Source organism: Gobio gobio, assembly GCF_949357685.1.
Source record: "Gobio gobio genome assembly, chromosome: 10".
NCBI classification, from domain to species: domain Eukaryota; kingdom Metazoa; phylum Chordata; class Actinopteri; order Cypriniformes; family Gobionidae; genus Gobio; species Gobio gobio.
The window spans coordinates 14,894,772-14,920,965 of NC_137116.1; the positions used below are offsets into that span (position 1 = coordinate 14,894,772).

General features: G+C 43.7%; 1 protein-coding gene across 1 annotated transcript; it reads right to left on the reverse strand.

Annotated features, from left to right (window-relative positions):
* Nucleotides 1–6,952: 6,952 nt before the first annotated feature.
* csgalnact1b (chondroitin sulfate N-acetylgalactosaminyltransferase 1b) lies at nucleotides 6,953–24,695 on the reverse strand (the record flags this gene model as incomplete). Its single annotated transcript, XM_079826293.1, has 7 exons — nucleotides 6,953–7,233; nucleotides 7,359–7,440; nucleotides 7,524–7,612; nucleotides 11,859–12,037; nucleotides 16,337–16,438; nucleotides 20,836–21,052; nucleotides 24,176–24,695. 7 exons carry the CDS (start codon nucleotides 24,693–24,695, stop codon nucleotides 6,953–6,955), a joined length of 1,470 nt encoding a protein of 489 aa, XP_079682419.1.
* Between the last annotated feature and the right edge of the window lie 1,499 nt (nucleotides 24,696–26,194).

Genomic DNA, 26,194 nt, shown 5'->3' on the forward strand with positions numbered 1-26,194 from the left:
AAAATTAGATTAGGTTTATTTTTAAAAAAAAAAGTAAATCCTTATCCGTCATCCAGCCATATACATAAATAAATATACAAAGATATGTAAAAAATAAATAAATGAGTATTTATACTTTTATTTCCTTATGTATAATTGTATTTTTCCCCACATTTACTTATTTTTTAATGTATTTATTTCCACATTTATTTATGTATATTTGTATTTATGTACATGTATGTATTTCTACATGTCTTTGTCCGTATGTTAATGAGGGGGGCGTGTCACAGGACTGCTAAAAAGTTTGGAAACATGACTATTTTGAATGTTTTGATTCATTTGATCAAAAATGCAGAAAAACTGTAATTTTGTGAAATATTATTACAATTTAAAATAATGGGTTTGTATTTTAATATACTTTAAACTATAATTTATTCCTGTGATCAAAGCTGAATTTTCTGCATCATTACTCCAGTCTTCAGTGTCACATAATCCTTCACTAATATATATATGTATATGTATATATAATCAAGTCCCGTTTATTTAAAAAGTGCTTTATGCAATACAGATTGTTTCAAAGCAGCTTCACATTAATAAAAAGGTCAACTTCATCAATTATGATCAGGGGTGTAGAATTTAGTAGGGCGCTACCAATATCCAGTGACATTGATTTATCCCTAGCAATATTTTCAATCAAATATTCTTTTATTACTACTTATCTAGTAAAAGCATCTTAATTTAAGACAAAAATACTAAGTAGGAAAATGTGTTCTTCCAGTGTATTGCATTGCACTATGAATGAAGTAAAGTGAAATCTCTGTTAAACTGCCTCCTTGTCTTTATTAGTTATCTGTAACGTTACATCATTCATTCATTTACATATTGTTAAGGTCAATTATTAACCTTAAAACATCATCCTATTCACTTCCTGAATCCTCAGCTTCCGGGGATGTCTCCACCAATTTCAAAATCAAACCTACACCCTTGATTATGAAACCAGTTCAGTTCATCTAAAAGCAGTTCCCTAGCAAACAGAAATGGGTTGAAAAAAAAGATGAAGAAAAAAAGAAAGATTTTCTAATGTTCTCATTTAAGTTATGAAAACGTTATTTCTGAATGTTTGCAGGTTTTTAAATGTTTTAAAAAGAAGAGAGAAATCATTAAAGGAATGTAACTTTACATTTTGCAAGTATTATGGGATACTTTTGAATGTTCTGTGTATGGGATGATTTTAGACTCAAAATGCTTAATATGCAGTATATTGTAAGTGTATAGCCTACTTTTAAAATCACAGTTTTGAACAACATCTAGGAAACCCGTTATAAAGTCAAACGTAATTATGGGGCGCCGTTTGTAAAGCGGCTCACGCTGAAAATAACGGCAACATTTTGACACATTTAGCTTCAAACAATGTTTAAAAAACTGGTATGAATTTTTGGCGGTCACTTTTTTAGCACATTTACAACAATATTTGTCAACTTAGAGATATTTTAAATAGTTAAATCTAAATGTTAAATCTAAATGTTAATTGTTAAATCTAAAAGTTAAATCTAAATCTAAATGTTAAATCTAAATGTTAAATCTAAATCTAAATGCTAAATCTAAATGTTAAATCTAAACGTTAAAACCGGTTATCTGCATTCTGAATTTGCATATTAGTTAAATATTTAGTTTCACCCGAAACATTTAGATTCAACATTTATATTTAGATTTAACATTTAGATTTAACATTTAGATTTAGATTTTGTATTTGGATTTAACATTTAGATTTTACATTTAGATTTAGATGTAACATTTAGATGTAACGTTTAGATTTAACATTTAGATGTAACGTTTAGATTTAACATTTAGATTTAGCATTTAGATTTAACATTTAGATTTAACATTTAGATTTAACATTTAGATTTAACATTTAGATTTAACATTTAGATTTAGATTTAACATTTAGATTTAACATTTAGATTTAACATTTAGATTTAGATTTAACATTTAGATTTAACTATTTAAAATATCTCTAAGTTGACAAATATTGTTGTAAATGTGCTAAAAAAGTGACCACCAAAAATTCATACCAGTTTTTTAAACATTGTTTGAAGCTAAATGTGTCAAAATGTTGCTGTTATTTTCAGCGTGAGCCGCTTTACGAACGGCGCCCCATACGTAATGGGCTCATCTGTTTTTGTGTAAATAAAGGCTACCTCATAGCTACTCTCCAGGTCTTTATTAGTAATGTACAGAATCTTTTCTTTTAATATCCCTGTCTGTAATTAAGTCACGTTAAGCGTGCAGAAAAATGCTTTAAATGTGTAACTATGAACGCAATTCTATAAATCTTTTTCTGCACATGCTTTATTAATAAGAGTTTGGTCTTGCGCGCTCTTCTTAATGCGTTTTTCACTTTTAGCGTTTTAGAATATTCCCAAGGAAACACTGTGAAACTTTACGCGTTTTGGGTTCATATTTTTATACTTGTAATTATCGCTGTCTTAATGCATTAATGCCTCCTGTGCTCATCATGTACATGGTAAGCGTTTTCTCCCATAAAGTCTATTATAAAAGAAAACGCTTAATGTGGCTTCCTGCAGTAAAACAGTGATATTAAAAGTAGGCACTTTATTGAACATGCGCTATATTGCATATTAAGCATTTTATAAGGGTTTTCTATGGGAGAAAGATGTTGTGATGAACAATGTTGTGTTCATAATCTGATTTAATCTGCTTGCCTATGCGTTATTAATACCTTTTTAATGTTAGCCTTTGAAGCGTTTTCCTCGTCTTTATAACACGTCCTATAGGCAGAATAACACTCACTGGTCTCTGTGATAACGGTCTCTGTGAGAATACTGCCATCTAGTGGCAGCAGGTTTTCTTAGACAGCTGTGTGTTTGTGTGTGTGTGTGTGTGTGTGTGTGTGTGTGTGTGTGTGTGTGTGTGTGTGTGTGTGTGTGTGTGTGTGTGTGTGTGTGTGTGTGTGTGTGTGTGTGTGTGTGTGTGTGTGTGTGTGTGTGTGTGTGGATCGTGCAAGGCCAAACCAGCGAAATGAAAGTCTCAAAATCCAAATGAATCAAAGGATCGACTCACAAACGAGTCAATGAATGAAGACGCGTCACCAGATCCACAAATGCACATCTTACTCGTTGCACACACACATTCTGACCTATGACAATTGAAGTTTTGTATTCACAACTCTGTCTCTATTTGTACAAATCGCTGCACATTCATGTAATTCTGTATTTTGCACACACAAGTTAAAAGGCATTTGTTTGTGGATAGTAAAACATGTCTGCAACATTTATCAAGTTCATGGATAAATGCATTTATTAATAATTTTGAGTCTAAAATCATCCCATATCTGAACCATCTGAACGTTTAAAAAACACAAACGTCTTACTAATATGTTTCCAAAAATAACTGAATAACATCTGTGCTGATGTTTTGAGAACATTTTTAAAGTCCAGATAACGTTGAGAGAACCTGAGGACGTTCCACATCAATATAATCTCATTATCGTCAGGCACGTCTATCTGTCTGTCTGACTGTCTGTCTATATGTCTGTCTATCCGTCTGTCTCTCTATATGTCTGTCTGTCTATCCGTCTGTCTGTCTCTCTGTCTGTCTGTCTGTCTGTCTGTCTATCCGTCTGTCTGTATGTCTGTCTGCCTGTCTGTCTGTCATCTGAAGAACGTTTGCTCATATCGTTGAGAGAGCCTGAGGACGTTCCACATCAAAATAATCTCATTATCGTCAGGCACGTCTATCTGTCTGTATGTCTGACTGACTGTCTGTCTCTCTGTCTGTCTGTCTATATGTCTGTCTATATGTCTGTCTATCCGTCTGTCTGTCTGTTTGTCTGTCTGTCTATCTGTCTGTCTGTCTGTCTGTCATCTGAAGAACACTTGCTCATAACGTTGAGAGAACCTGAGGACGTTCCACATCAATATAATCTCATTATCGTCAGGCACGTCTATCTGTCTGACTGTCTGTCTCTCTGTCTGTCTATCCGTCTGTCTGTCTATATGTCTGTCTGTCTATCTATCCGTCTGTCTATCTATCCGTCTTTCTGTCTCTCTGTCTATATGTCTGTTTGTCTATATGTCTGTCATCTGTCTGTCTGTCATCTGAAGAATGTTTGCTCATATCGTTGAGAGAACCTGAGGATGTTCCACATCAATATAATCTCATAATCATCAGGCACGTCTATCTGTCTGTCTGTCTCTCTGTCTGTCTGTCTGTCTATATGTCTGTCTATCCGTCTGTATGTCTGTCTATCCGTCTGTCTGTCTGACTGTCTGTCTGTCTGTCACCTGTCGGTCTGTCATCTGAAGAACACTTGCTCATAACATTGAGAGAACCTGAGGATGTTCCACATCAATATAATCTCATTATCGTCAGGCACGTCTATCTGTCTGACTGTCTGTCTCTCTGTCTGTCTGTCTCTATGTCTGTCTGTCTGTCTATATGTCTGTCTGTCACCTGTCTGCCTGTCATCTGAAGAACACTTGCTCATAACATTGAGAGAACCTGAGGATGTTCCACATCAATATAATCTCATAATCGTCAGGCACGTCTATCTGTCTGACTGTCTGTCTCTCTGTCTCTATGTCTGTCTGTCTGTCTATATGTCTGTCTGTCTGTCTCTCTGTCTGTCTGTCTGTCACCTGTCTGTCTGTCATCTGAAGAACACTTGCTCATAACGTTCAGAGAGCCTGAGGACGTTCCACATCAATATAATCTCATAATCATCAGGCACGTCTATCTGTCTCTCTGTCTGTCTATATGTCTGTCTATCCGTCTGTCTGTCTCTCTGTCTGTCTGTCTATCTGTCTGTCTGTCTCTCTGTCTGTCTGTCTGTCACCTGTCTGTCTGTCATCTGAAGAACGTTTGCTCATAACGTTGAGAGAGCCTGAGGATGTTCCACGTCAATATAATCTCATAATCATCAGGCACGTCTATCGGTCTGACTGTCTGTCTGACTGTCTGTATATCCATCTGTCTGTCATCTGTCTGTCTGTCTGTCATCTGAAGAACACTTGCTCATAATTTGGGAGAACCTGAGGACATTCAACATCAATATAATCTCATAATCGTCAGGCACGTCTATCTGTCTGTCTGACTGTCTATATGTCTGTCTATCCGTCTGTCTGTCCGTCATCTGTCTGTCTGTCATCTGAAGAAAATTTGCTCAAAACGTTGAGAGAACCTGAGGACATTCAACATCAATATAATCTCATTATCATCAGGCACGTCTATCTGTATGTCTCTCTGTCTGTCTGTCTGTCTATAAGTCTGTCCATCCGTCTGTCTGTCTGTCATCTGAATAATGTTTGCTCAAAGCGTTGAGAGAACCTGAGGACATTCCACATCAATATTATCTCACAATCGTCAGGCACGTCTATCTGTCTGACTGTCTGTCTCTCTGTCTGTCTGTCTCTCTGTCTGTCTGTCTATATGTCTGTCTATCCGTCTGTCTATCCGTCTGTCAACTGAACAACACTTGCTCATAACGTTGAGATAACCTGAGGACGTTCCACATCAATATAATCTCATAATCATCAGGCACGTCTATCTGTCTGTCTCTCTGTCTGTCTCTCTGTCTGTCTGACTGTCTCTCTGTCTGTCTGTCTGTCTGTCATCTGTCTGTTTGTATGTCTGTCTGTCTGTCATCTGAAGAACACTTGCTCATAACATTGAGAGAACCTGAGGACGTTCCACATCAATATAATCTCATAATCATCAGGCACGTCTATCTGTCTGACTGACTGTCTGTCTGTCTGTCTGACTGTCTCTCTGTCTGTCTGTCTGTCATCTGTCTGTCTGTCTGTCATCTGTCTGTATGTCTGTCATCTGTCTGTTTGTATGTCTGTCTGTCTGTCATCTGTCTGTTTGTATGTCTGTCATCTGTTTTTATGTCTGTCTGTCTGTCTGTCTGTCTGACTGTCTGTCTGTCATCTGAAGAACACTTGCTCTTAACACTGAGAGAACCTGAGGATGTTCCACATCAATATAATCTCATAATCGTCAGGCACGTCTATCTGTCTGTCTGACTGTCTGTCTGTCTGTCTGTCTGACTGTCTCTCTCTCTGTCTGTCTGTCTGTCTGTATGTCTGTCTGTCAGTCTGTCATCTGAAGAACACTTGCTCATAACGTTGAGAGAACCTGAGGATGTTCCACATCAATATAATCTCATAATCGTCAGGCACGTCTATCTGTCTGTCTGACTGTCTGTCTGTCTCTCTGTTTGTCTGTCTGTCTGTCTGTCATCTGAAGAACACTTGCTCATATCGTTGAGAGAACCTGAGGACGTTCCACATCAATATAATCTCATTATCGTCACGCACGTCCATCTGTCTGTCTGTCTGTCTCTCTGTCTGTCTGTCTGTCTATGCGTCTGTCTTTCTGTCTGTCATCTGTCTGTCACCTGTCTGTCTGTCATCTAAAGAACACTTGCTCATAACGCTGAGAGAGCCTGAGGACGTTCCACATCAATATAATCTCATAATCATCAGGCACGTCTGTCTGTCATCTGTCTGTCTGTCTCTCTGTCTGTCTGACTGTCTATCCGTCTGTCTGTCATCTGAAGAACACTTGCTCATAACGCTGAGAGAGCCTGAGGACGTTCCACATCAATATAATCTCATAATCATCAGGCACGTCTGTCTGTCATCTGTCTGTCTGTCTCTCTGTCTGTCTGACTGTCTATCCGTCTGTCTGTCATCTGTCTGTCTGTCTGTCTGTCACCTGTCTGTCTGTCATCTAAAGAACACTTGCTCATAACGCTGAGAGAGCCTGAGGACGTTCCACATCAATATAATCTCATAATCATCAGGCACGTCTGTCTGTCATCTGTCTGTCTGTCTCTCTGTCTGTCTGACTGTCTATCCGTCTGTCTGTCATCTGAAGAACACTTGCTCATAACGCTGAGAGAGCCTGAGGACGTTCCACATCAATATAATCTCCTGATGTCCGCAAGGGCTCATGACTGTCTGCTGCTGATGTATTTGTGCAGGTGATGGTGGATCTGCTGGTGGAAGATCATCCGCCCCAGCCGACTGTGAGACGCTTCATTCAGAGCTTTAGTCTGCAGGCAGAGTTTAAGCGTCTCTCTGGATAAATGTTCCTGACAGAGGGTCTGATGCCAGACGTGGAACAGGCCTCGAGAGGGCGCTCGCACCACCAGCAGGCGACTGCGCAGGAACTTCCTGTAGAGATGCACGTCTTCTGGAGCACTTCCTGTCACAGACGCTTCAAACCCTCCTTTGAGAACAAGCAGAAGATCTCTTAATATCTCCAGCCCTTTCTCTGCTCCAGTAAATGTGTCCTGATTTAAGAATCTTTAGAGATTTGAGCTGAAACTAAACAGAAGAATGACATTTTATTACCCATGTTCATGAAATCTGATCTGTACTGGCACGTCATCCCAAAGTCAGAGTCCTTCCAGTATCCAAAATCTTTCCTGATCACCTGCCAATGAAAAGCGTATATTTGTTATCATGATGTCTTTGTGAAGTTCTATAGCTACTGATAAAGAATAAAAGAGATCTGACCAGTTGATCTTCAGCAGAAGGGACATGTTGACCATAGATGACCTCTGGGTTATACTGGCTGAACATCACAGGATAGAAGACCTTTTTACCTGTGACAACACTAGCAGGTCAGTGGTTCAATATCAGCATATATAGTCCAACCGTCTGTCTGTCCATCTGTCTGTCTGTCCGTCCATCCGTATGTCTGTCCGTCCATCCATCCGTCTGTCTGTCCGTCCATCCATCTGTCTGTCCGTCCATCCGTCTGTCTGTCCATCTGTCTATCCGCCTGTCTGTCTATCTGTCTGTCTGCCTGTCTGTCAGTCTGTCTCCCTGTCTGTCTGTCCATGTGCCCGTCTGTCTGTCTGTCCGTCCATCTGTCTGTCTCTCTGTCTGTCCATGTGTCCACCTGTCTGTCCGTCCATCTGTCTGTCTGTCCATGTGTCTGTCTGTCCCTCCATCCGTATGTCTGTCTGTCTGTCCATGTGTCTGTCTGTCTGTCCGTCTGTCTGTCAGTCTGTCCGTCCGTCTGTCTGTCCGTCCATCTGTATGTCTGTCCGTCTGTCTGTCTGTCCATATTTCTGTCCGTCTATCCGTCTGTCTGTCCATGTGTCCGTCTGTCTGTCCATGTGTTCTTCTGTCTGTCCATGTGTCCGTCTGTCTGTCTATCCATCTGTCTGTCGGTCTGTCCATGTGTCCATCTGTCTGTCTATCCATGTGTCCGTCTGTCTGTCTATGTGTCCGTCTGTCTATCCATCTGTCTGTCCATGTCTTCGTCTGTCTGCCTGTCTGTCAGTCTGTCTCCCTGTCTGTCTGTCCATGTGTCCATCTGTCTGTCCATGTGCCCATCTGTCTGTCTCTCTGTCCGTCCATCTGTCTGTCTCTCTGTCTGTCCATGTGTCCGTCTGTCTGTCCGTCCATCTGTCTGTCTGTCTGTCTATGTGTCTGTCTGTCCCTCCATCTGTATGTCTGTCCGTCTGTCTGTCTGTCCATGTGTCTGTCTGTCTGTCCGTCTGTCTGTCCATCAGTCCGTCTGTCTATCTGTCTGTCCGTCCATCTGTATGTCTGTCCGTCTGTCTGTCTGTCTGTCCATATGTCTGTCCATCTATCCGTCTGTCTGTCCATGTGTCCGTCTGTCTGTCCATGTGTTCTTCTGTCTGTCCTTCTGTCTGTCCATGTGTTCGTCTGTCTGTCTGTCTGTCCATGTGTCCGTCTGTCTGTCTGTCCATCTGTCTGTCGGTCTGTCCATGTGTCCATCTGTCTGTCTATCCATGTGCCCGTCTGTCTGTCTATGTGTCCGTCTGTCTATCCGTCTGTCTGTCCATGTATTCGTCTGTCTGTCTGTCAGTCATTGCGTCTGTCTGTCTGCCTGTCCATGTGTCCGTCTGTATGTCTGTCCGTCCATCAGTCTGATCTCTGTCTCTGTGCCAGGGTGTGTGTTCTCAGTCTGATCTCTGTCTCTGTGCCAGGGTGTGTGTTCTCAGTCTGATCTCTGTCTCTGTGCCAGGGTGTGTGTTCTCAGTCTGATCTCTGTCTCTGTACCAGAGTGTGTGTTCTCAGTCTGATCTCTGTCTCTGTATCAGGGTGTGTGTTCTCAGTCTGATCTCTGTCTCTGTATCAGGGTGTGTGTTCTCAGTCTGATCTCTGTCTCTGTACCAGAGTGTGTGTTCTCAGTCTGATCTCTGTCTCTGTACCAGGGTGTGTGTTCTCAGTCTGATCTCTGTCTCTGTACCAGAGTGTGTGTTCTCAGTCTGATCTCTGTGTCTGTACCAGGGTGTGTGTTCTCAGTCTGATCTCTGTCTCTGTGCCAGGGTGTGTGTTCTCAGTCTGATCTCTGTCTCTGTACCAGAGTGTGTGTTCTCAGTCTGATCTCTGTGTCTGTACCAGAGTGTGTGTTCTCAGTCTGATCTCTGTGTCTGTACCAGGGTGTGTGTTCTCAGTCTGATCTCTGTGTCTGTATCAGGGTGTGTGTTCTCAGTCTGATCTCTGTCTCTGTACCAGGGTGTGTGTTCTCAGTCTGATCTCTGTCTCTGTGCCAGGGTGTGTGTTCTCAGTCTGATCTCTGTCTCTGTACCAGGGTGTGTGTTCTCAGTCTGATCTCTGTGTCTGTACCAGGGTGTGTGTTCTCAGTCTGATCTCTGTCTCTGTATCAGGGTGTGTGTTCTCAGTCTGATCTCTGTCTCTGTATCAGGGTGTGTGTTCTCAGTCTGATCTCTGTCTCTGTACCAGAGTGTGTGTTCTCAGTCTGATCTCTGTCTCTGTACCAGGGTGTGTGTTCTCAGTCTGATCTCTTTCTCTGTGCCAGGGTGTGTGTTCTCAGTCTGATCTCTGTCTCTGTACCAGAGTGTGTGTTTCTCAGTCTGATCTCTGTCTCTGTACCAGGGTGTGTGTTCTCAGTCTGATCTCTGTGTCTGTACCAGGGTGTGTGTTCTCAGTCTGATCTCTGTCTCTGTGCCAGGGTGTGTGTTCTCAGTCTGATCTCTGTCTCTGTACCAGGGTGTGTGTTCTCAGTCTGATCTCTGTCTCTGTGCCAGAGTGTGTGTTCTCAGTCTGATCTCTGTCTCTGTACCAGGGTGTGTGTTCTCAGTCTGATCTCTGTCTCTGTGCCAGGGTGTGTGTTCTCAGTCTGATCTCTGTCTCTGTACCAGGGTGTGTGTTCTCAGTCTGATCTCTGTCTCTGTGCCAGGGTGTGTGTTCTCAGTCTGATCTCTGTCTCTGTGCCAGAGTGTGTGTTCTCAGTCTGATCTCTGTCTCTGTACCAGGGTGTGTGTTCTCAGTCTGATCTCTGTCTCTGTGCCAGGGTGTGTGTTCTCAGTCTGATCTCTGTCTCTGTACCAGGGTGTGTGTTCTCAGTCTGATCTCTGTCTCTGTGCCAGGGTGTGTGTTCTCAGTCTGATCTCTGTCTCTGTGCCAGGGTGTGTGTTCTCAGTCTGATCTCTGTCTCTGTGCCAGAGTGTGTGTTCTCAGTCTGATCTCTGTCTCTGTACCAGGGTGTGTGTTCTCAGTCTGATCTCTGTCTCTGTGCCAGGGTGTGTGTTCTCAGTCTGATCTCTGTGTCTGTACCAGAGTGTGTGTTCTCAGTCTGATCTCTGTCTCTGAACCAGGGTGTGTGTTCTCAGTCTGATCTCTGTGTCTGTACCAGGGTGTGTGTTCTCAGTCTGATCTCTGTCTCTGTACCAGGGTGTGTGTTCTCAGTCTGATCTCTGTGTCTGTGCCAGGGTGTGTGTTCTCAGTCTGATCTCTGTGTATGTATCAGGGTGTGTGTTCTCAGTCTGATCTCTGTCTCTGTACCAGAGTGTGTGTTCTCAGTCTGATCTCTGTCTCTGAACCAGGGTGTGTGTTCTCAGTCTGATCTCTGTGTCTGTACCAGGGCGTGTGTTCTCAGTCTGATCTCTGTCTCTGTACCAGGGTGTGTGTTCTCAGTCTGATCTCTGTCTCTGTGCCAGGGTGTGTGTTCTCAGTCTGATCTCTGTGTCTGTACCAGAGTGTGTGTTCTCAGTCTGATCTCTGTCTCTGTACCAGGGTGTGTGTTCTCAGTCTGATCTCTGTGTCTGTGCCAGGGTGTGTGTTCTCAGTCTGATCTCTGTGTCTGTATCAGGGTGTGTGTTCTCAGTCTGATCTCTGTCTCTGTACCAGAGTGTGTGTTCTCAGTCTGATCTCTGTCTCTGAACCAGGGTGTGTGTTCTCAGTCTGATCTCTGTCTCTGTACCAGGGTGTGTGTTCTCAGTCTGATCTCTGTCTCTGTGCCAGGGTGTGTGTTCTCAGTCTGATCTCTGTGTCTGTATCAGGGTGTGTGTTCTCAGTCTGATCTCTGTCTCTGTACCAGGGTGTGTGTTCTCAGTCTGATCTCTGTCTCTGTACCAGGGTGTGTGTTCTCAGTCTGATCTCTGTGTCTGTATCAGGGTGTGTGTTCTCAGTCTGATCTCTGTCTCTGTACCAGGGTGTGTGTTCTCAGTCTGATCTCTGTCTCTGTACCAGGGTGTGTGTTCTCAGTCTGATCTCTGTCTCTGTACCAGAGTGTGTGTTCTCAGTCTGATCTCTGTCTCTGTGCCAGGGTGTGTGTTCTCAGTCTGATCTCTGTCTCTGTGCCAGGGTGTGTGTTCTCAGTCTGATCTCTGTCTCTGTACCAGGGTGTGTGTTCTCAGTCTGATCTCTGTCGCTGTGCCAGGGTGTGTGTTCTCAGTCTGATCTCTGTCTCTGTACCAGGGTGTGTGTTTCTCAGTCTGATCTCTGTCTCTGTACCAGAGTGTGTGTTCTCAGTCTGATCTCTGTCTCTGTACCAGGGTGTGTGTTCTCAGTCTGATCTCTGTCTCTGTACCAGGGTGTGTGTTCTCAGTCTGATCTCTGTCTCTGTACCAGGGTGTGTGTTCATGCGGCAGGAGTTGAGGAAGTCTGCGGTGAAGTGAACGTCCACATCACAGAAGAACAGCAGGACGTTGTTCTGCTTCCAGGAGCGAGCGCCGACATCCAGCCCTCGAGCTCGGGAGAACTCCTCCTCCAGACGGATCAGAGTCACGTTCCTGTACTTCATTCTCCTGCAGGACACACACACTCATCAGCACAACTCATCTTTCTGACACACTCATCAGCACAACTCATCTTTCTGACACACTCATAATTCGAAATTCATAATTTTAAGTCATAATTTCAACTTTTCATCTCATAAATAAGACTCATAATTTCAAGTTTGTCGTTATTATGATTTAACTTCAAGTTGTCAAATTTTAATTTTGAAATCATGAATTTTGTCTTAGTATGTCATAATTTCAGTTTTTTAAGTCATAATTTCATTTTAGTACATCATAATTTTTACCTTTCATCTGATAAATATGGCTCGTATGCGAGCGCCTGGTGGCCGGGCCTCCCCCCATGGGGTCCGGCCGGGCTCAGCCCGAAGGAGTGACGTGGGGCCGCCCTCCTCTGGGCTCACCACCTGCAGGAGGGAGCGTAAGGGGCCGGTGCATAGCGAATCGGGCAGCAGTTGGGGGCGAGGCCCCGATCTCTGGACACGGAATCTGGCTTTAGGGACGTGGAATGTCACCTCGTTGGCGGGGAAGGAGCCTGAGCTTGTGCGGGAGGTCAAGAGGTACCGACTAGAGATAGTCGGGCTCACCTCCACGCACAGCTTGGGCTTTGGAACCACACTTCTTGAGAGAGGCTGGACTCTCTACCACTCTGGAGTTGCCCATGGTGAGAGGCGGAGGGCTGGAGTGGGTTTGCTTATAGCCCCCCAGCTCAGCCGCCATGTGTTGGAGTTCACCCCGGTGAACGAGAGGGTCGCTTCCCTGCGCCTTCGAGTCGGGGACAGATCTCTCACTGTCGTTTGTGCCTACGGCACAAATGGCAGTGCGGAGTACCCGGCCCTCTTGGAGTCTCTGGGAGGGGTGCTGGAAAGTGCTCCGACGGGAGACTCCGTCGTTCTACTGGGGGACTTCAACGCCCACGTGGGCAGTGACAGTGACACCTGGAGGGGCGTGATTGGGAGGAACGGCCCCCTGATCTGAACCCGAGCGGTGTTCTGTTATTGGATTTCTGTGCTAGCCACGGTTTGTCCATAACGAACACCATGTTCAAGCATAAGGGTGTCCATCAGTGCATGTGGCACCAGGACACCCTAGGTCGGAGGTCGATGATCGACTTTGTGGTCGTGTCATCAGACCTTCGGCCATATGTCTTGGACACTCGGGTGAAGAGAGGGGCGGAGCTCTCACCTGGTGGTGAGTTGGATCCGATGGCGGGGGAGGAAGCTGGACAGACCCGGCAGACCCAAACGTACTGTGAGGGTCTGTTGGGAACGTTTGGCCGAGTCTCCTGTCAGAGAGATCTTCAACTCCCACCTCCGGTAGAACTTCAACTGGATCCCGAGGGAGGCTAGAGATATTGAGTCCGAGTGGACCATGTTCTCCACCTCCATTGTCGCTGCGGCCGCTCGGAGCTGTGGCCGTAAGGTCTCCGGTGCCTGTTGAGGCGGCAATCCCCGAACCCGGTGGTGGACACCGGAAGTAAGGGATGCCGTCAAGCTGAAGAAGGAGTCCTATCGGGCCTGGTTGGCTTGTGGGACTCCTGAGGCAGCTGACCGGTACCGGAAGGCCAAGCGGACTGCAGCCCGGGTAGTCGTGGAGGCAAAAAATCGGGCCTGGGAGGAGTTCGATAGGCCATGGAGAAAGACTATCGGTCGGCCTCGAAGAGATTCTGGCAAACCGTTCGACGCCTCAGGAGGGGGAAGCAGTGCCCTACCAACACTGTTTACAGTGGAGATGGGCACCTGTGGACCTCAACTGGGGATGTTGTCGGACGGTGGAAGGAATACTTCGAGGATCTCCTCAATCCCACCGGCATGTCTTCCGTTGAGGAAGCAGTGGCTGAGGACTCAGAGGTGGACTCGTCCATCACCCGGGCTGAAGTCATCGAGGTGGTTAAAAAGCTCCTCGGTGGCAAGGCTCTGGGGTTGGATGAGATCCGCCCTGAGTACCTCAAGTCTCTGGATGTTGTGGGGCTGTTCTTGGCTGACACGCCTCTGCAACATCGCATGGATCGGGGACAGTACCTCTGGACTGGCAGAACCGGGCTGGTGGTCCCTCTTTTCAAGAGAGTGTGTTCCAACTATAGGGGGATCACACTTCTCAGCCTCCCCGGGAAAGTCTATGCCAGGGTACTGGAGAGGAGAATTCGGCCGATAGTGGAACCTCGGATTCAGGAGGAACAGTGTGGTTTTCGTCCCGGTCGTGGTACACTGGACCAGCTCTATACCCTTTCCAGGGTGCTGAAGGTTTCATGGGAGTTTGCCCAACCAGTCCACATGTGTTTTGTGGATTTGGAGAAAGCATTCGACTGTGTCCCTCGCGGCGTCCTGTGGAGGGTGCTGGGGGAGTATGGGGTCCGATGCTTAGGGCTGTTCAGTCCCTGTACGACCAGAGCAGGAGCTTGGTCCGCATTGCCGGCAGTAAGTCAGACTTGTTCCCGGTGCATGTTGGACTCCGGCAGGGCTGCCCTTTGTCACCGGTTCTGTTCATAATTTTTATGGACAGAATTTCTAGGCGCAGCCAAGGGCCGGAGAGTGTCCGGTTTGGGGACCACACGATTTCGTCACTGCTTTTTGCGGATGATGTTGTCGTGTTGGCCCCTTCTAACCGGGACCTTCAGCACTGGGATGGTTTGCGTCCGAGTGTGAAGCGGCTGGGATGAGAATCAGCACCTTCTAGTCCGAGGCCATGGTTCTCAGTCGGAAAAGGGTGGCTTGCCCGCTTCAGGTGGGTGGAGAGTTCCTGCCTCAAGTGGAGGAGTTCAGGTATCTTGGGGTCTTGTTCACGAGTGAGGGAAGGATGGAACGGGAGATTGACAGACGGATCGGTGCAGCTTCTGCAGTAATGTGGTCGATTTACCGGTCAATCTACGTTCCTACTCTCACCTATGGTCATGAGCTGTGGGTCATGACCGAAAGGACAAGATTCCGGATACAGGCGGCCGAAATGAGCTTTCTCCGTAGGGTGGCTGGGCGCTCCCTTAGAGATAGGGTGAGGAGCTCAGTCACTCGGGAGGAACTCGGAGTAGAGCCGCTGCTCCTCCACATCGAGAGGGACCAGCTGAGGTGGCTCGGGCATCTATTTCGGATGCCTCCTGGACGCCTTCCCAGGGAGGTGTTCCAGGCACGTCCCACCGGGAGGAGGCCCCGGGGAAGACCTAGGACACGCTGGAGGGACTATGTCTCCCGGCTGGCCTGGGAACGCCTCGGGATTCCCCCGGAAGAGCTGGAGGAAGTGGCTAGGGAGAGGGAAGTCTGGGCCTCTCTGCTTAGACTGTTGCCCCCGCGACCCGGCCCCAGATAAGCGGAAGATGATGGATGGATGGATGGCATAAATATGACTCATAATTTCAACTTTTTTCATCTTCAACAGTCATAATTATGAAATACTATAAAAATCAAAATTATGATATACTAAATCATCATTTCAACTTTTCCTGTCATAATTTAAATTATATAAATTTTTTAAAATATAATTTCAAGTTATAATGCCAATAATTCCGTCGACATATTTTTTTCTTAAGTCATAATTTCATAATTTGGACTTTTCAGTTGATAAATATGACAGACTTAACTTTATATAACTTTTTGTTATTATGATTCAACATATAATTTCAAGTTGTCAAATTTAGAATTTTGAAATCATGAATTTTGTCTTAGTAATTTCAGCTTTTCAAGTCATCATTTTCATCTTAAACAGTCATAATTATGAAATACTATAAAAGTCAAAATTATGATTTAAGTTATAATTTCAAGTTATAACGCCATTAATTCCGTCCACATAGTTTTGTCTTAAGTCATAATTTCATAATTTGGACTTTTCATTTGATAAATATGACTCATTTTTAACTTTTTGTCGTTATTATGATTTAACATATAATTTCAAGTTGTCAAATTTAGAATTTTGAAATCATGAATTTTGTCTTAGTATGTCATAATTTCAGCTTTTCAAGTCATAATTTCATTTTTGTACATTATAATTTGTACTTTTCATCTCATAAATATTACTCATAATTTCAACTTTTTATGTCCTAATTTTCATCTTAAACACTCATAATTTTGAAATATATTTAATTATATAAATATTTTCTTTTATATTATTATAAAAGTCAAAATTATGATTTAGGTTATAATTAACGCCATTATTCCGTCTATCATAATTTCGACTTTTCATGTGATAAATATGACAGTATGCCATAATTTGTGTAATGTGGCAGAAATGGGCTTCCATACCTTGTTGTTGTGGTGCAGTGAGAGTTTATTTGGTATGTATTGCATACATTTTTCATTTGTGTAAAGATGTTCATTGTACCTTGACATCCCATCCAGAATTCGTTTGACCTCCTGGATCTTCCCTGAGCCGAACAGCACCACGGTGAGATGCGTCCCCGCGTCCTGCCCCGCACAGACTTCACTGAGACAGAAGGAGACGAATGAAGCACAGATTGACTGAGACAGAAGGAGACGAATGAAGCACAGACTTCACTGAGACAGAAGGAGACGAATGAAGCACAGATTGACTGAGACAGAAGGAGACGAATGAAGCACAGATTGACTGAGACAGAAGGAGACGAATTAAGCACAGATTGACTGAGACAGAAGGAGACGAATGAAGCACAGATTGACTGAGACAGAAGGAGACGAATGAAGCAGAGATTGACTGAGACAGAAGGAGACGAATGAAGCACAGATTGACTGAGACAGAAGGAGACGAATGAAGCAGAGATTGACTGAGACAGAAGGAGACGAATGAAGCACAGATTGACTGAGACAGAAGGAGACGAATGAAGCACAGACTTCACTGAGACAGAAGGAGAAGAATGAAGCACAGATTGACTGAGACAGAAGGAGACGAATGAAGCAGAGATTGACTGAGACAGAAGGAGACGAATGAAGCACAGATTGACTGAGACAGAAGGAGACGAATGAAGCACAGATTGACTGAGACAGAAGGAGACGAATGAAGCAGAGATTGACTGAGACAGAAGGAGACGAATGAAGCACAGACTTCACTGAGACAGAAGGAGACGAATGAAGCACAGACTTCACTGAGACAGAAGGAGACGAATGAAGCACAGATTGACTGAGACAGAAGGAGACGAATGAAGCACAGACTTCACTGAGACAGAAGGAGACGAATGAAGCACAGATTGACTGAGACAGAAGGAGACGAATGAAGCACAGATTGACTGAGACAGAAGGAGACGAATGAAGCACAGATTGACTGAGACAGAAGGAGACGAATGAAGCACAGACTTCACTGAGACAGAAGGAGACGAATGAAGCACAGATTGACTGAGACAGAAGGAGACGAATGAAGCACAGACTTCACTGAGACAGAAGGAGACGAATGAGGCAAAGATTGACTGAGACAGAAGGAGACGAATGAAGCAGAGATTGACTGAGACAGAAGGAGACGAATGAAGCACAGATTGACTGAGACAGAAGGAGACGAATGAAGCACAGACTTCACTGAGACAGAAGGAGACGAATGAAGCAGAGATTGACTGAGACAGAAGGAGACGAATGAAGCACAGATTGACTGAGACAGAAGGAGACGAATGAAGCACAGATTGACTGAGACAGAAGGAGACGAATGAAGCAGAGATTGACTGAGACAGAAGGAGACGAATGAAGCAGAGATTGACTGAGACAGAAGGAGACGAATGAAGCAGAGATTGACTGAGACAGAAGGAGACGAATGAAGCAGAGATTGACTGAGACAGAAGGAGACGAATGAAGCACAGATTGACTGAGACAGAAGGAGACGAATGAAGCAGAGATTGACTGAGACAGAAGGAGACGAATGAAGCACAGACTTCACTGAGACAGAAGGAGACGAATGAAGCAGAGATTGACTGAGACAGAAGGAGACGAATGAAGCAGAGATTGACTGAGACAGAAGGAGACGAATGAAGCAAAGATTGACTGAGACAGAAGGAGACGAATGAAGCAAAGATTGACTGAGACAGAAGAAGACGAATGAAGCAGAGATTGACTGAGACAGAAGGAGACGAATGAAGCAGAGATTGACTGAGACAGAAGGAGACGAATGAAGCAAAGATTGACTGAGACAGAAGGAGACGAATGAAGCAGAGATTGACTGAGACAGAAGGAGACGAATGAAGCACAGATTGACTGAGACAGAAGGAGACGAATGAAGCACAGACTTCACTGAGACAGAAGGAGACGAATGAAGCAGAGATTGACTGAGACAGAAGGAGACGAATGAAGCACAGATTGACTGAGACAGAAGGAGACGAATGAAGCACAGATTGACTGAGACAGAAGGAGACGAATGAAGCAGAGATTGACTGAGACAGAAGGAGACGAATGAAGCAGAGATTGACTGAGACAGAAGGAGACGAATGAAGCACAGATTGACTGAGACAGAAGGAGACGAATGAAGCAGAGATTGACTGAGACAGAAGGAGACGAATGAAGCAGAGATTGACTGAGACAGAAGGAGACGAATGAAGCAGAGATTGACTGAGACAGAAGGAGACGAATGAAGCAGAGATTGACTGAGACAGAAGGAGACGAATGAAGCACAGATTGACTGAGACAGAAGGAGACGAATGAAGCAGAGATTGACTGAGACAGAAGGAGACGAATGAAGCAGAGATTGACTGAGACAGAAGAAGACGAATGAAGCAGAGATTGACTGAGACAGAAGAAGACGAATGAAGCAGAGATTGACTGAGACAGAAGGAGACGAATGAAGCAGAGATTGACTGAGACAGAAGGAGACGAATGAAGCACAGACTTCACTGAGACAGAAGGAGACGAATGAAGCAGAGATTGACTGAGACAGAAGGAGACGAATGAAGCACAGACTTCACTGAGACAGAAGGAGACGAATTAAGCACAGATTGACTGAGACAGAAGGAGACGAATGAAGCACAGATTGACTGAGACAGAAGGAGACGAATGAAGCACAGATTGACTGAGACAGAAGGAGACGAATTAAGCACAGATTGACTGAGACAGAAGGAGACGAATGAAGCACAGATTGACTGAGACAGAAGGAGACGAATGAAGCAGAGATTGACTGAGACAGAAGGAGACGAATGAAGCACAGATTGACTGAGACAGAAGGAGACGAATGAAGCAGAGATTGACTGAGACAGAAGGAGACAAATGAAGCAGAGATTGACTGAGACAGAAGGAGACGAATGAAGCACAGATTGACTGAGACAGAAGGAGACGAATGAAGCACAGATTGACTGAGACAGAAGGAGACGAATGAAGCACAGATTGACTGAGACAGAAGGAGACGAATGAAGCAGAGATTGACTGAGACAGAAGGAGACGAATGAAGCACAGACTTCACTGAGACAGAAGGAGACGAATGAAGCACAGATTGACTGAGACAGAAGGAGACGAATGAAGCACAGATTGACTGAGACAGAAGGAGACGAATGAAGCACAGACTTCACTGAGACAGAAGGAGACGAATGAAGCACAGATTGACTGAGACAGAAGGAGACGAATGAAGCAGAGATTGACTGAGACAGAAGGAGACGAATGAAGCAGAGATTGACTGAGACAGAAGGAGACGAATGAAGCACAGACTTCACTGAGACAGAAGGAGACGAATGAAGCACAGATTGACTGAGACAGAAGGAGACGAATGAAGCAGAGATTGACTGAGACAGAAGGAGACGAATGAAGCAGAGATTGACTGAGACAGAAGGAGACGAATGAAGCACAGACTTCACTGAGACAGAAGGAGACGAATGAAGCACAGATTGACTGAGACAGAAGGAGACGAATGAAGCACAGATTGACTGAGACAGAAGGAGACGAATGAAGCACAGACTTCACTGAGACAGAAGGAGACGAATGAAGCACAGACTTCACTGAGACAGAAGGAGACGAATGAAGCACAGATTGACTGAGACAGAAGGAGACGAATGAAGCACAGACTTCACTGAGACAGAAGGAGACGAATGAAGCACAGATTGACTGAGACAGAAGGAGACGAATGAAGCACAGATTGACTGAGACAGAAGGAGACGAATGAAGCACAGACTTCACTGAGACAGAAGGAGACGAATGAAGCACAGATTGACTGAGACAGAAGGAGACGAATGAAGCAGAGATTGACTGAGACAGAAGGAGACGAATGAAGCACAGATTGACTGAGACAGAAGGAGACGAATGAAGCACAGATTGACTGAGACAGAAGGAGACGAATGAAGCAGAGATTGACTGAGACAGAAGGAGACGAATGAAGCAGAGATTGACTGAGACAGAAGGAGACGAATGAAGCACAGATTGACTGAGACAGAAGGAGACGAATGAAGCACAGATTGACTGAGACAGAAGGAGACGAATGAAGCACAGACTTCACTGAGACAGAAGGAGACGAATGAAGCAGAGATTGACTGAGACAGAAGGAGACGAATGAAGCACAGATTGACTGAGACAGAAGGAGACGAATGAAGCACAGACTTCACTGAGACAGAAGGAGACGAATGAAGCAGAGATTGACTGAGACAGAAGGAGACGAATGAAGCAGAGATTGACTGAGACAGAAGGAGACGAATGAAGCAGAGATTGACTGAGACAGAAGGAGACGAATGAAGCACAGATTGACTGAGACAGAAGGAGACGAATGAAGCACAGACTTCACTGAGACAGAAGGAGACGAATGAAGCACAGATTGACTGAGACAGAAGGAGACGAATGAAGCAGAGATTGACTGAGACAGAAGGAGACGAATGAAGCAGAGATTGACTGAGACAGAAGGAGACGAATGAAGCACAGATTGACTGAGGGGCCGGAGGACAGAGAGGTGTGTGTCACCTAAAGCGCTGCAGGAACTGTCTGAAGGCGTCCAGTCTCTCTGCCAGCGGCACGATGATGTTGATGAGGATCTGAGACGCGTCCATCAACTCCTCTCTGACCTTCATCAGTGGAGCGAATGGACGGAAGAAGACCAGCCTCCTGAAGTCTGGAACGCTGTTCTCTCTGAAGGCCAGATCATATAATGTTCCTTTGTCCTTCTCAGTGCGGAAGATCCCTGCCATGACAGAGAAACAATCCATAACCTCATTCAGTTCTCCATGAACAATGTAGAAATCATGATTTTGTGCAAATATTTTGAGAACATTATTAAAGACAAGATAACTTCTTGAAGTGTTTAGAGTGATCTGACCTTCACAGAAGTGTTTAGAGTGATCTGACCTTCACAGAAGTGTTTAGAGTGATCTGACCTTCACAAAAGTGTTTAGAGTGATCTGACCTTTACAGAAGTGTTTAGAGTGATCTGACCTTCACAGAAGTGTTTAGGCGAGTGATCTGACCTTCACAGAAGTGTTTAGAGTGATCTGACCTTTACAGAAGTGTTTAGGCGAGTGATCTGACCTTCACAGAAGTGTTTAGAGTGATCTGATCTTCACAGAAGTGTTTAGAGTGATCTGACCTTCACAGAAGTGTTTAGAGTGATCTGACCTTTACAGAAGTGTTTAGAGTGATCTGACCTTCACAGAAGTGTTTAGAGTGATCTGACCTTCACAGAAGTGTTTAGAGTGATCTGACCTTCACAAAAGTGTTTAGAGTGATCTGACCTTTACAGAAGTGTTTAGAGTGATCTGACCTTCACAGAAGTGTTTAGAGTGATCTGACCTTCACAGAAGTGTTTAGAGTGATCTGACCTTCACAGAAGTGTTTAGGCGAGTGATCTGACCTTTACAGAAGTGTTTAGGTGAGTGATCTGACCTTCACAGAAGTGTTTAGAGTGATCTGACCTTAACAGAAGTGTTTAGAGTGATCTGACCTTCACAGAAGTGTTTAGAGTGATCTGACCTTTACAGAAGTGTTTAGAGTGATCTGACCTTCACAGAAGTGTTTAGAGTGATCTGACCTTCACAGAAGTGTTTTGAGTGATCTGACCTTCACAGAAGTGTTTAGAGTGATCTGACCTTCACAGAAGTGTTTTGAGTGATCTGACCTTCACAGAAGTGTTTAGAGTGATCTGACCTTCACAGAAGTGTTTAGAGCGATCTGACCTTTACAGAAGTGTTTAGAGTGATCTGACCTTCACAGAAGTGTTTTGAGTGATCTGACCTTCACAGAAGTGTTTAGAGTGATCTGACCTTCACAGAAGTGTTTAGAGTGATCTGACCTTCACAGAAGTGTTTTGAGTGATCTGACCTTCACAGAAGTGTTTTGAGTGATCTGACCTTCACAGAAGTGTTTAGAGTGATCTGACCTTCACAGAAGTGTTTAGAGTGATCTGACCTTTACAGAAGTGTTTAGAGTGATCTGACCTTCACAGAAGTGTTTAGAGTGATCTGACCTTCACAGAAGTGTTTAGAGTGATCTGACCTTTACAGAAGTGTTTAGAGTGATCTGACCTTCACAGAAGTGTTTAGAGTGATCTGACCTTTACAGAAGTGTTTAGAGTGATCTGACCTTCACAGAAGTGTTTAGAGTGATCTGACCTTTACAGAAGTGTTTAGAGTGATCTGACCTTCACAGAAGTGTTTAGAGTGATCTGACCTTCACAGAAGTGTTTAGAGTGATCTGACCTTCACAGAAGTGTTTTGAGTGATCTGACCTTCACAGAAGTGTTTAGAGTGATCTGACCTTCACAGAAGTGTTTTGAGTGATCTGACCTTCACAGAAGTGTTTAGAGTGATCTGACCTTCACAGAAGTGTTTAGAGCGATCTGACCTTTACAGAAGTGTTTAGAGTGATCTGACCTTCACAGAAGTGTTTAGAGTGATCTGACCTTCACAGAAGTGTTTAGGCGAGTGATCTGACCTTTACAGAAGTGTTTAGAGTGATCTGACCTTTACAGAAGTGTTTAGGCGAGTGATCTGACCTTCACAGAAGTGTTTAGGCGAGTGATCTGACCTTCACAGAAGTGTTTAGAGTGATCTGACCTTCACAGAAGTGTTTAGTGTGATCTGACCTTCACAGAAGTGTTTAGGCGAGTGATCTGACCTTCACAGAAGTGTTTAGAGTGATCTGACCTTCACAGAAGTGTTTAGAGTGATCTGACCTTCACAGAAGTGTTTAGGCGAGTGATCTGACCTTCACAGAAGTGTTTAGGTGAGTGATCTGACCTTCACAGAAGTGTTTAGGTGAGTGATCTGACCTTCACAGAAGTGTTTAGAGTGATCTGACCTTCACAGAAGTGTTTAGAGTGATCTGACCTTCACAGAAGTGTTTAGAGTGATCTGACCTTCACAGAAGTGTTTAGGTGAGTGATCTGACCTTCACAGAAGTGTTTAGAGTGATCTGACCTTCACAGAAGTGTTTAGAGTGATCTGACCTTCACAGAAGTGTTTAGGCGAGTGATCTGACCTTCACAGAAGTGTTTAGAGTGATCTGACCTTCACAGAAGTGTTTAGAGTGATCTGACCTTCACAGAAGTGTTTAGAGTGATCTGACCTTCACAGAAGTGTTTAGGCGAGTGATCTGACCTTCACAGAAGTGTTTAGGTGAGTGATCTGACCTTCACAGAAGTGTTTAGAGTGATCTGACCTTCACAGAAGTGTTTAGAGTGATCTGACCTTCACAGAAGTGTTTAGAGTGATCTGACCTTCACAGAAGTGTTTAGGCGAGTGATCTGACCTTCACAGAAGTGTTTAGGTGAGTGATCTGACCTTCACAGAAGTGTTTAGGCGAGTGATCTGACCTTCACAGAAGTGTTTAGAGTGATCTGACCTTCACAGAAGTGTTTAGAGTGATCTGACCTTCACAGAAGTGTTTAGAGTGATCTGACCTTCACAGAAGTGTTTAGGCGAGTGATCTGACCTTCACAGAAGTGTTTAGGCGAGTGATCTGACCTTCACAGAAGTGTTTAGGTGAGTGATCTGACCTTCACAGAAGTGTTTAGGCGAGTGATCTGACCTTCACAGAAGTGTTTAGAGTGAGTGATCTGACCTTCACAGAAGTGTTTAGGCGAGTGATCTGACCTTCACAGAAGTGTTTAGGTGAGTGATCTGACCTTCACAGAAGTGTTTAGGCGAGTGATCTGACCTTCACAGAAGTGTTTAGAGTGATCTGACCTTTACAGAAGTGTTTAGAGTGATCTGACCTTTACAGAAGTGTTTAGGTGAGTGATCTGACCTTCACAGAAGTGTTTAGGCGAGTGATCTGACCTTCACAGAAGTGTTTAGGCGAGTGATCTGACCTTCACAGAAGTGTTTAGGCGAGTAGGCCCTGTGGTGCTGTGAGTCTCCGGCCTGCGGTTGGTTGAGCAGATGCAGCGCCGCCTCTAGTGCTCCGTTGAGGTCGTTCCTGCGGTCCGGCCGGAGCGGTGCGGTTTCCACGGGCTCTCGCGTGAGGCCGGTCTCCATCTGATAGACCCTGTGGAGGGTGAAGGTGTCGAACGGCAGCACTGAGAACTCGTTCTGATCTCCTGATCCGCTCTGGGCCCGTCTCAGCTGGTTCTGCAGGAACTGCTCCAGCTCCACAGGGTCCGGAGGGAGGATCTCTGACCGCAGCTCTTCCTTCAGCCGGCAGATCTGCTCGGTGAGGTTGGCGGAGTACAGCAGATACTGCTGCTCGTGCTGCTGCAGGAGAGCCTCGTATGACCTCTCTGACCTCTGACCCTGTGAGGGTCGAGTCCTGCAGGTCAAGCGGGAGAGCAGCAGAGCGGAGCAGAAGGTCAGCAGCGCAGCGGCGAGCGGCCGGCGGACTCTCTTCAGCATAACTCAGACGTGTGCGGACACTATTGCAGTAAGTCATGTGACTTCATCCATTGCTTTGATGTCAGAACGCGTCTTTTCTTGATCATTCAAGTGCACATGAAATCACAAAAATACAGATTTTGTTGAGCAGTTTCGATGAGACACATCACCAATAAACACATTTAAACATTATAAAAGCAGAGATAAATCTGCACACTGGTGTTGCAGTTACTTTGAAACTTTCACTCAGAAATTGCTACATGATTTTTAAAGTTGAAGGTAAAAAAATATTTATAATAAATAATAAATAGGTTAAGTCGATTGTACTAGAAAAATGTAATGCGACTTTCATAATTTTATCTTAGTTTGTCATAATTTCAACTTTTTGTCACGTTAATGATGTCATAATATCAATTTATGTCATAATTTCATCTTTTTGTCATGGTTATGATGTCATAATATCAATTTATGTCATCCTTTTGACTTTTCATCTCATAAATATGACTGTCATAATTCCAATTTTTTGTCATAATTATGACGTCAATATCAACTTGTCATAATTTCATCTTTTTGACATGGTTATGATGTCATAATATCAATTTATGTCATCATTTTGACTTTTCATCTCATAAATATGAATGTCATAATTCAAATTTTTGGTCATAATTATGACGTCAATATCAACTTGTCATAATTTCAACTTTTTGTCATGGTTATGATATCATTATATCAATTTATGTCATCCTTTTGACTTTTCATCTCATAAATATGAATGTCATAATTGTGTCATAATTATGACGTCAATATCAACTTGTCATAATTTCATCTTTTTGTCATGGTTATGATGTCATAATATCAATTTTTGTCATAATTTTGACTTTTCATCTCATAAATATGACTGTTAAAATTCAATTTTTTTGTCATAATTATGACGTCAATATCAACTTGTGTCATAATTTCAACTTTTTGTCATGATTATGGTGTCATAATATCAATTTGTCATCATTTTGACTTTTCATCTCATAAATATGACTGTCATAATTCCATTTTTTTGTCATAATTATGACGTCAATATCAACTTGTCATAATTTCAGTTTTTTTGTTATGATTATAATGTCATAACATCAACTTGTCATAATTTTGACTTTTCATCTCATAAATATGACTGTCATAATTCAAATTTTTTGTCATAATTATGACGTCAATATCAACTTGTCATGATTTCAACTTTGTCATGATTATGTCATAACATCAACTTGTCATAATTTTGACTTTTCATCTCATAAATATGACTCATAATTCCAATTTTTGTCATAATTATGACGTCAATATCAACTTATGTCATAATTTAAATTATGATGTCATAATATCAATTTATGTCATCATTTTGACTTTTCATCTCATAAATATGACTGTCATAGTTTTGTCATAATTATGACGTCAATATCAACTTGTAATAATTTCAACTTTTTGTCATGATTATGATGTCATAATATCAACTTGTCATAATTTTGACTTTT